Genomic DNA, 12007 nt, shown 5'->3' with positions numbered 1-12007 from the left:
GTAAAAAATTGAGTGAAATTATTTGTCACACACTCATTTGCTGATCTCGACGAACAGATTCGAATGGTATATGGGTGTTATGTTTTTCCAGCATTTATTGCTGAAAGTAGTTTAAATCAATATAATTATGAAATTGCTTTCAACTCGAATATTCTGCCATCATCTGGTTTACATATGGCATATTCGAACGATTATGTTGCCAAAAACGAACCCTGCTAAATTTGGTCCGAGACATAATGTCATGGAAAAGGGTACTGTACACAGTCTTTTTGGTACTTTGAAACAATAGTATATAACAGTATAAAAAATCGTGTTTCACGTTTCTCCCAAGCATTGCTTTGTCATACAGCGCTCAAAACTTCTAGTGCTGGAATAGAGGAAACAGTGGCTTACACAAAAATTTCGATATCTCCTTTAAAAATGTACGGATTGTAACAATCTATGACTTGTTGGATAGATATTACCGTGCGGAATCTAAGTTGGGAAATATATTCTGTTATCAAGGCCAATTGTGACAGGTGCTGTCAAAAAACTGGAAATTTTGACATAAAACTTCGTATAACTCAAAAAGTAAACATCCGATCTTAAAACCATTCAATGGCGTAAAGGGTGACGGGAAGAGCTTTCATTTGCGACTAGTTCGGTCCAGCCATCTCTGAGATCTCGATTTCTTAGATGACAACACACATACACACACACGGACATTTGCTCAGTTCGTCGAGCTGAATCGGGCCTCGGAAAAATTTTCTATTGTTGGATCGAATTCTATACCTATTTTTCATATTTATAAAAAAAGGTAAAAAGGGGTTTAGGTCGAATGAACATTAATATATTCTTAGGGTATCTTAAAACCTATCATTTGAATCTAAGTTTGTGGAAATCGGTTCAGCCATCTCCGAGAAAAGTGAATGACATTTTTTCCACATTTTTGGTGCAATTCACAATGTAATTTCGGAACTAGAAGTTGAATCCAAATGAAATTGTTTGAAACCTTGAGACCTTTAATTTAATTTAAATAGGTTCAGCCATCTCAGAGAAAAGTGAGTGATATTTTTTTTTCGAATTTTTAATGAATTATTTCCACATTTTTGGTGCATATTACCCTGTAATTCCAGAACCGGAAGTTGGATCCAAATGAAATTTTTAAACTTGTATGGAACCATAAGACCTTCAATTTGAATCTAAGTTTGTAAAAATCGGTTCTGCCATCTGAAGAAAAATGAGTGACATTATTTTCACAATTTTGGTGCATATCACCCTGTAATTCCGGAATCGGAAGTCGGATCCAAATGAAATTCAGGAACTTTGTATTGGGCCATGAGACCTTCCTTTGAATCTAAGTTTGGAGTAAGGTTTAGAAAAGAGGTTTGAAGATTCCAGTTGCATAATACTACATTGAAATAGTATATTTGAATTTAAGTTAGTGAAAATCTATTAAATCATTTGTGAGAAAGTGAAATGAGCTCCATTTTATAATATTTGGTTGCTATTATCGGTAGGAGAAGGTGTTCGGTTGCCGGCACCCCACCGTAGCCTTTGACAGAAAGCAGATAGCGTCAATCCGACAAATGTCATGTGTTTGTAATAGCAGCACGTTCTTTTTGTGCCGAATTGCGAAGCAAACAGTCACTTGTATTTTTTTATGTGTTCAAAATAACTTTTAATTACGTGAATATCAACACAAAAGTTTTTTCTGACTCTTTTTAGAGTATCATGAATTGAAGAGTCCCGGGTTGGCGGTTCAATGCATAGGACGCTGGTCTTACAAGCCAGTTGTCGTATGTTCGAGCCCCGACCTGGAAGGATTCTTAGTGTCAGTAGGATCCATAGTACTAGCCATGCAATGATTCTGTACACTAAGAATCGGCTGCGAAGTCTGTTGAAACAGAAAGGCCAAATTCCACAAAAGGAATGTAATGCCAAGACTTTGCTTTGAATTGAAGAGTATCAATCGGAAAGGTGAACGGATTGAATATTTATTAAATTGTCAGTGATATGCTGGCTGCTGTCGAAACAAACATCTGGCTGCTCATACAGCAGATGCTCCGGCTAAGAAATAACGTTGAAGACCGGCCAAATTAATACCAAAGGCGCCACCATCCAAATATTCGATCAAGAGCACCAAGGCGAAGTCACAATCAGACAATCAAGACTTTTGTCAAAAACGCTTCCAAAAAGAATAAATTCTGTTTTTTCTTTGAATAGCTGCAGTCTTTACTTATATTTTTTTCATTTTAAGCGAAATCTCTTGGGGTGCTGGTAACCGAACATCTTTTTTAAAATGGCCAAAATTTATTGCTTTACTTTACTTTACTTTACTTTACTTTCTTTTTTTCAATCAAATAAATCAACTTAGTTTCTTTTGTTTTTTTTTTAAATAACTATTTATTGGAATATGAGTTAAAATAAAATTATTAAGATTTAAATTGGGTGTTCAGCCACAAGTGGTGACTTTTCAGCCCTATTATATATATGATTTTGTTGTTACCATGAGGACATCATTTGCTTCAGCAATTCTGAGATTTTTGTGTAAAGAAAATTCTAAACCTACTTGTATTGTGTAATGGGGAAAAGGAACTTATATACTAACTTACTTACTAATACAGAGAGCGAATCGATTCAATTGAAGATTGCATCGATTTTTGTCGGAATTTGCTTATAATATTATGTGACATTACATCTAATGATTGTATATTTGTGAGTCTGTGTAACTCATTTGTACTAATCCAGGGAGGACGCTTCAAAATCATTTTCAGAATTTTATTCTGAATCCTTTGGAGCGTTTTATTCCTAGTGGAACAACAACTTGAACAAATAGGTACTGCATAAAGCATGGCTGGTCTGAAAATTTGTTTATAAATTAACAACTTGTTTTTTAGACAGAGCTTAGAATTTCTGTTTATAAGAGGATATAAACATTTAATATATTTTTTACACTTTGCCTGGATTCCTTCAATGTGATCCTTGAAAGTGAGTTTTTAACTTAGTTTCTTAATCAGTTGATAGCCAGGGCTTTAGCTTTCCATTGATGTACAGATGTCCGCATAATGTGCACTAAGTTAGAAGTTATGAGGTAAAAAGAAAAGGGTGCCGGTAACCGAACACTCTCCCTTACTTCCGGAACCGAAAGCTGGATATCGGCACACTAATATAATAAACGTACCGATAGTCAGAGTTGAAAAGAGAGAATATTTGTCATGCACACACATACACACACATATCTTTTATCATTCGGTTCCAATTAACTTCTACCGTATGATAAAAAAAGAACCGGAATTTTCATTTTAAAATTAACGCGCTTTTCCAATCGGTAAACTTTTATTCTCTCAACGTTGGCAACACTTTTATACACATTTTGTCAAATTTTGACGCATATCGTACGATTAGTTTTTGTTTGGCGTCTATACAAAGAAGTTGAAAAATTTTCGTGTGGCGATTTTTATAATGGATGAAAATTTAGAACAACGTGCGTGCATCAAATTTTGTGTTGCAAATGGATTTAAGTGTTCAGAAACGTTGAAAATATTAGAAAAGGCCTTTGGTGAATCGTGTCTAGGTAAAACACAGGCATACGAGTGGTATAAACACTTCAAAGGTGGTCGTACAAGCTTGGATCATGATGATCCCCAAAATCAAAGTTATGCTGACTGTTTTTTTTCGATAATCGTGGTGTGGTGCACTATGAATTCCTTTCGGACGGTCAAACAGTTAACAAGGAATATTATTTGGCTTTATGCGTCGTTTGCGTGAGGCCATTCGCAAAAAAAGCCAGACTTTTGGAAGGAAAACTCATGGATTTTACACCACGATAATGCGCCGGCTCACACAGCGTTGGTTGTGTCGCAGTTTTTGGCCAAAAACTCAACCAATATCATCAACCAAGCACCGTACTCTCCAGATATGGCCCCGTGTGACTTTTTCCTCTTCCACAGACTCAAATTGCCATTGCGGGAAACGCGTTTTGATACCATAGAGACCATAAAAGAGAATTCGCTGCGTGAACTAAAGGCCATACCTTCGGCGGCCTATAAAACTTGTATGGAAAATTGGATCAAGCGTTGGCATGCATGTATTGCCGCAGGAGGAGAGTTATTTGAAGGTGATAATAAAGAAATTCATTAAAAACTGAAATTTTGCGTTTTTTGATAAAATTCCGGTTCTTGTTTGATCATAAGGTATGAGAATATGAGAAAGGCAAAAATAAGTTAAACAAGCTTGACCCTTTTCAAACGACCGTCTTGATCAATTTTGAAAAACGAAGTATGCAATGTGGCTTTTTGTGACAAAATCTATATGTCCAGAAAATTGCATTCAAATCTGAGAGGGTACCACCAATATTTGTTCGAGTTGGTGCGAAATACGTCAAATGTGCGAGGGAGTCTTGAGAGCGGTTAAAGCACGTTGCCTGCGAATGAGAATAAATTTATCTCTGCGCAAAATGAGGATCCCGCGTGCATAAGACCTGGTTTATTTACTTTAGCTGAACCAGTTCTCCGCGGGGAGCTTAAGATGCTCGACATTCTCAAGATTTTGACCCGAATGTAAGAAAAAAGAGTCATCACTGTGTCAAGCGTCAAATTTTCGCTTGGGTCTTGACTGTGGTGCGGAAGCCATCGTCTAACCTTTCCTTCACTAAATAGGTTCATAAACTATACATAACTTTCGATAAATTGACTGAAACAGCCAAACATAGTTCAGTACACAAAATTTGCAAAACAATCTACAACTTCTCAATTGACGGATGCCATGATCATCGCGGACATTGTTTACTGTACGAGGAGATAGACAAATGAGCACTGATTCAAAACAATACACTAAAACCTCAATTTACGCGAATTAAATTTACGCGAATTGAGTTTACGCGACTTTTTTCACGCGTTTTATTTGAAATAACGCGAATTTTTTATTTAATCCACGCGATGATCGCGTTAAAAAACGGTTTTTGCATAATGAAGGAAATCTCAATTTATGTACATATACAAAACAATCTAACATGCTTCAGGGAATTGAATATTGTGAAATGTACATTAATGAATTGTTTAATTCCAAAGAATCTAAATAAGATCGTGGGCATCCAAAAATTATCTGAAAAGCAAATATCACTTTCATATGACTATTGGGTGCGGTATGTACTCGCAGTACTATGCATAGAAAATTGACATACTGTGATAAGATCTGTAGCAGAACTTGCACATCCAAAATCTCCTCGAACAAGGTCTTAAGGTCTACTAACGTAACCGATGATCCATCCAAAAACTACAAGGATCAGCCCCATGGGGTTGTTTGCAGCCAATTGATGTGGCAGAAGGCAACCAAATTTTCTAATGATCAACAATCAAACAGTTCAATCAATCGTCATACTTTTGAATCCGTGATTTCACGAGAGTCTGCTTAGATTGATCTTGGTTAAGAATCAACACCGAACACTCGAACCCAAAATATAGACTCTATTTGTCTTGATCTGTATTTGTTTTGTAGCCGACGAAATTACATTAAAATAACAAATGTATTTAAATTTTAAATTCTGTGTACATACTTGCGATATGGATTTCGATATTCAAGCTTCTCTTCTGTTCAAGTTTTGTATGCAAGCAGTTATTTTTATAGCGTTAAGTTTCTCTACCATTCTGCGATTTCGGTCAACTTTTTCTCATTATTAATAAACTTTTTCTCATTATTAATCGAGATCATCTTATATAAATAAGAAATTCATCTTAAGCACTCAAAATTTACCATGGGGTAGTTGCAAATTTCTGAGGCGAAAACGACATAACATGAAATTTCATCAACTCGCATGACACAAGATCAGTGCATTCCAATTAAGCTTCAAATCGTTTTATAGCGCTTTCTGTCTTGCTGTCTAGTAATAACTCTGGCATGCTACACGTAGGACTGAAACGTTCGCTATAATTTCGTTTCTATTTATAGATTCGCGTGCTTCCAACAGCTTCGCTTTTGCATTGATTGACCAATCAGAGCGATGCTTTCCCATTGATATATCGCTTACTCCTTCAAAACCGTCATCTGAGCTGTAAGTGTTTAAAACCTGACCACATTTCTAAGTGTATTTTCTTTGAGTTTCCGATTTGCACCCCTATATAGAAAATAAAGATGTGTTTCACATCAAAACTTCCTGCAGTTCAGGCCTTAAGATCTACCAGTGTAACAAAGTGCATTAACGAACCTATCGTTCTCGGTCCATATTCGACATGCCACATGCGATCAATAGGACAATTGTGATTGCTCTAGGCCATTAAAAAGCTACCTGGAGTTGTAGCTCTACGACTATAAACAGCATTGAAAAATTATACATAAGCTACTGAGTTCCTGGACGACTGTGAATGTTCCGAGAAAAGATCAAAACACACAAGTAAGCAGTATGTAGCTCTACAACTATAAGCAGCATTGAAAAACTATACATAGACCGTTGAATGCTCGAGTAGATCTTAAGACTTGTTTTCATCGAAGTTCTTGGACGACTGGGAACCTACCTGGAACAGTTATAAATAGACAAGTAAGCAATGTGTACCTCTAAAAGTATGAACCACAAACAAAAAAGGCGTTAGCCGTTGTAGTTCTTGCTGTGACACAGCTTAGACCCTAAGGACAATACTCCAAGGAGATATTGGAATCGTAATCGTTGGATATTGGAACATCTCTTAAGCATTTCCATAGTCTCAGAACATACTCAGAGGGTTCTCAGGCGCCTAAGCATCGGACGTAGTTGAATTGTTCATGTTATTTACATTAAAATTTGAAATAACGGGATGTTTTTTTTATTTACGCACCCCCCGGCTCTGCGCGTAAATTGAGGTTCCGGTGTACCTAGAAAACCTCGATATAGACAAGTTTTAACGTGTAATGACTTATATGTTTTGAAATGCAAATGAAATTCAGTAAACAAGACGCATGAGCGAAGATTGTTCTATTCCTATATATGGAAAGACTGAAGATGAGCAATGTTTCCAATTTTCAAAACTGAGTAGTTGAAATTCTAGTTCCTATTCATTCAAAACGGCTAACGTTCATTTTTTTGTATATCCGGCATGCTGTTCTTGAGATATGCCCGATTATATTTAAACCCCAAACAAGCAGTAAAAGCATAACCTTGTAGCTCATTCGAACATTAAACCACACTCTCTTTCCAAAGAAATCTTTTATTTGTTTAAAGTTCGACAAGCTTCCATAACTCAACTTCAAACCCGCAAGGTGAACGACCGCTCGTTGTAACGAAAACAAACAACTGATTACAGTCAGTAATTAATTTCTCTCAGATCATTTAATTTAATCTATCAGATTAAATCATTCCCTTTCAAGATGTTTACACCTGATATAACCCACCCTTTCAGTTGAATTAATTCAATTCACATTTTAGTAACGCCGCCGGTTGTACCGAAACCGATTGCGGGAAAACAAAGTAAGTATCAATACAGTGGAAACCGCAGTCATTGCCAATCGTCCGAATACCATTTATTCAAATTGCCTACCAGCCCAGCCACCGCCGGCCTCAAGCTTGGTCCAGTGCGAACGATTGGTATTGCAGTTCGCTGATTGAAGTTTCCCAAGCCATGTTAATCTACGGAGCCGAACAATTTCATCTTTCTCTATGCACCTGGCGCGACGCGATTTGCCTATAGGCACGAACACTTTCTTCGCGCTCGCAGAAAGTTTCGGTTGAATGATTCTAAAAACTTGCTCTCCATCAATAGCCACGGGACTACGAAACTGATTTCAGGTGTGATGCAATTATTCAATTGGGTTGTTATAAAATTGACTTGCCGGCTGTAATCGAATGACACTTGAAGTTGGATCAAGCACGCGAAAACATCGTCACATCGATAGTGCTTTATGATGTGGTTTCTGAAAATGGTTCTGCTGTACGTGGGCGTGACCATGAAACTGACCACTGGTTTTAAACTGTTCCCCGGTATATTCGATCCAAATCCTTACATTCCGCGAACCCACCCAGCGGTTCTGAAAGTGACATCAAGTGCCTATCAGGGTCCGTATATTTACGGTTGGACGGGTGGCACGGAGGATGGCGAGGTCGGGTACGTGAAGTCAACTAGTGATAAAGACAGCAGCGGTTTTCATCATTCGGAAAATTTTCACAAAAAGGACGGAAATGAATACGAACAAGAGAAGCAATCCGGACATGCAGAATCAAAGGATGAACCGGATTACGATGATAAATCAGAGTCCAATGTACGGGAATATAATTCTGATAAGCGGAAAGGAACACACCGGAAATATGATGTGACCGAGGAACCAAGGTTAGTACAGTAGTATTGGGTCACGTTAAACCACTTGCTCAATTTGGAAATTCAGATAGTATTGATTATTTCAAGTGAAGTGAATATTCTAACAAGAAAAAATAACTATAACGAAGCAATATTTTCGAAGCCAGAGAAAATGTTTTATCCAATATAAAATTCTATTTCACAGTAACGACCACCAGGATCCCAATAAACACACCACCTACGGAGTAGCTCCGACAAAATTGAAAAAGAAGCCTCAAACGACTGCTGAGTTTGGAACGAGACTATCGTTCCCGAAGAAAACCACACACAAAAAACATCACAAAGGGTACGAAACGGTGATCTACCACGAGGATGATCACAAGAGCTCCGAGAAAGGTTACGATTTCCGGAACAGTCATTCACCGCCACCCAAGTCGGTAGTCATCAAACCGAAGCAGAAGAAACCCACTAACGAAATAGACGAGAGCAGAAATAATGATCGTGATGATGACGATGATGATGATGACGGAGGCGCTGAAGATAATAGTGATGATGAATATGTGGAGAAGGATGAAAGAGATTCGCCCGATTACTCGGAGCGGTCGGATTACGAGGATAATTACGACGACTACAGGCACGGTACTACGTTTTCAAAAAATAACGATGAAAACGACCATGACGACGAGCATAGTGATAGACCGGATGAAACAAGAGAACCTGCTCGAAACAGTCACGACTACGACGAGGAAGTGGATCGGGAAGAGATTGATGAAGAAGCCAATGACGATCGGTATTATGGGGATGATGATGACGATTACGACGAACAAGGTAAGCGACACTATGAATATGCTAGTGAGGCAGACTATGATGCACAGTGATTGTACTAAAATAAAATATGTGAAAAACCGAATAATTTGTTTATCTTTTGTTTTTGAAAACGGATGCATGTTTATATTAATGTTTCAGCAAAACTCGGAACATCTTGATGGATTGCCAACAAACATGGCAAGGTACTTCTTGCACTTCAAAGGTTCACCAGAAAAGGTAGAAATATCAGGGTAAAATGCTTTTAAACGTAAGGCTATTCATTCGAACTATTCATGATCTGGAAAATTGTATTTTAACCAGTTTGGATAATCGTGATCTCATTGAGAAAAGTTTTTTATTCCAATGGATTTGTGAGCTAACTTGTTAAACCCGAAGAAGATGTTGTATGATATTTTTTTGAAAATTAGAAAAACTTGGAACTCTGGATTTTATTAAAAAAACCAGCAATCTAGATTCATCAAAAATAATTTGTGATTTAGCAAGAAATTGTTCTCTTGTACTTTTGGAGCCATGATCAGGCAAGTATTTTTTTCACACCTACTGCGATTTTGAAAAGACTGAATTCAAATTCGGGAAGCAATATTCACGTCAAACGCAGTTGCCTCACAGTACAAGAACAGGAAAATATTTGCTAGTCTTTGAAAATTTGAATTAATGTTTTACCTTTCTTTATAGAAAGGAAACCCCCAATTTCGAACTGAGCCTCGGGGACCCATAGTATTATATACCATTCGACTCAGCTCGACGAGATCGGAACATTTCTTTGTGTGTATATGTGCGTTCACCTATTAACGAATTATTTTACCGCTCGATTTCTCGAAGATTATATGAAGGGCTCGTTAGAAGCAACTGTCGGGTCATTGATCAAGTACAAAGATCAAACGACTGTGACTATTTGAAAACTATTGTTATGTCATTAATGATGTTCGAAATCACTGTCACTTTTGGTTCAGTAGATATAACGATATAAGTCACGTAACCGACAAGACGCGTTATTTTATTAGCACTCCATTGCATCGGTTTTTGTCGGAATTTGCTTATAACATCATGTGGCATTACATTAAATGGTTCTATATGTGTACTAAACCAGGGAGCGCGCTTCAACATTTTTAAACTTTTATTCTGAATATTTTAAAGCGTTTTCTTCATAAAGTGACGAGTAAGTCGATGCCTTTCACGTAGCCCACCTGGGTTCGATTCTCTATCCCGCACATAGGGTCAGGATAATATATTTATTACACTTCGCTTGGATTCCTTCAATGTGATCTTTGAAAGTGAGTTTTTTGGCATACGTTAAAACTAAGTATTTTACTTGATCAGACCATGTCTATTCAATGCCATTCAATTTGATAACGTGATTATTTTTTTATTCAATAATGTAATATAATTTTAGGCACACTGCTTAAGCTCTAAGATGCCAAGGGTATTTTCTAATCTTAATTAACGACTAACTTAAAACTAGAATAGTATCATTAGACTATGTCATCTCGGGTTCTCGTAAATCCAGGCGATCGGCAGTGGTGTTTGAATTGAGTATTGCACGAGTCTTCCAGATGGCGTTGGTAAATATCAATGCTGGCCGCATAACGTGATTATTGTTTAGTTTTAAAAAACGAAGCTTTGGGCTTATGACAAAAGATAACTAATTCCGTGTTTGCTGCAATTTCCCATTTTGACAGATAATCACTGAAAATATTCAAGCTTCTTTGTAGGCGACTACAGATCACTTGTAGATTTCTACCTCTGTCTAACAGACTTGTATCGGCACAGAATAGAGATTTCTGACAAACAGCGGGTTGATTTGAAAGATCAGAAGTAAAAATATTACACAAGATTGGAGTTACGCCCAAACCTTGAGTTACCTGCTCGTACGGGTAGCAATTCAGATTTGCAATTCTGATTGCTAACTTGGAGAGTGCGATCAGTTAAATTATTTTGAATCATGCTGATCACAAAAATAAAACAAAAACTGTTTTAATCAACCTAGTGGTGTAATGATGCCTTTCTCATATCAATCATACTATCATATATAATACTGTGGTATTCTTCAATATAATTTTCTTCTCTTCTTAAAGGAATAACCGAAATCGGTTTGTTTGACCGTCTACTGATGAAAACTATCAATTGAAAAAGATTTGAGGTCGATTTAGAAATTTGTTTACGGGTTTTCGCCCTTTTCAGTGAACACCTTTTACCCTATATTTCCCGATCCGGAAGTCGGTTAAGTTATTTGAAAAAACATTCTCCTTGTCCAAACTGATTATTTTTTCAGTCTAATTTGATCGAAAACTGAACTAATGAAAGTCACAATCATTTTAGAATCCAGTGGAATTCATTTTGTGTGTAGATTTCGCAGGTTCTCTAACTGCTAGTTACCAGATACATGCGCAAAGTATCAGTAACGAATTTGTATATATTCGCAAAAAAAACTTTAACCTTTCAAACGCGTGAGTAAGACAAAACGAGGTAGAGTAATGACTTCCTATTTCATCTGAGGTCCTATTTCTATCACATTCCTTCATTTCCTAGCTTTGAACATGATTCATATCTTTCAACGTACCTTTTAAAATGTTTTGCCTTTCTCATATAGAAAGGTTATGCAATCACTTGAAAAACCGACTAGTGAAAATTGGCCCGGAGGGCCAAATGTCATATACCATTCGACTCAGTTCATCGAGCTGAGCAATGTCTGTCTGTGTGTGTGTGTGTGTGTGTGTGTGTGTGTGTGTGTGTGTGTGTGTTTGTATGTGTATGTGTGTATGTGTCAAATAATCTCACTAGGTTTTCTCGGAAATGGCTGAACCGATTTCGACAAACTAGGATTCAAATGAAAGGTCTCGTGGTCCCATACGGAATTCCTGAATTTCATCCGGATCCTATTTCCGGTTCCGGAATTATAGGGTAAAGTGTGTTCAATATTGTACGCCGTCACTTAAACC

General features: G+C 37.2%; 1 protein-coding gene across 1 annotated transcript; it reads left to right on the top strand.

The window, feature by feature from the left end:
• Positions 1-7842: 7842 nt before the first annotated feature.
• LOC131433901 (uncharacterized protein DDB_G0283697-like) lies at positions 7843-9118 on the top strand. Its single transcript, XM_058600509.1, has 2 exons — positions 7843-8273; positions 8446-9118. Exons 1-2 carry the CDS (start codon positions 7849-7851, stop codon positions 9116-9118), a joined length of 1098 nt encoding a protein of 365 aa, XP_058456492.1. The 5' UTR covers positions 7843-7848.
• The last annotated feature ends 2889 nt before the right edge of the window (positions 9119-12007 follow it).

The sequence above is a fragment of the Malaya genurostris genome, chromosome 3 (genome assembly GCF_030247185.1).
Source record: "Malaya genurostris strain Urasoe2022 chromosome 3, Malgen_1.1, whole genome shotgun sequence".
Taxonomy (NCBI): domain Eukaryota; kingdom Metazoa; phylum Arthropoda; class Insecta; order Diptera; family Culicidae; genus Malaya; species Malaya genurostris.
The sequence above is the reverse complement of the archived record's forward strand: the minus strand, read 5'-3'. Positions and strand labels throughout refer to the sequence as shown.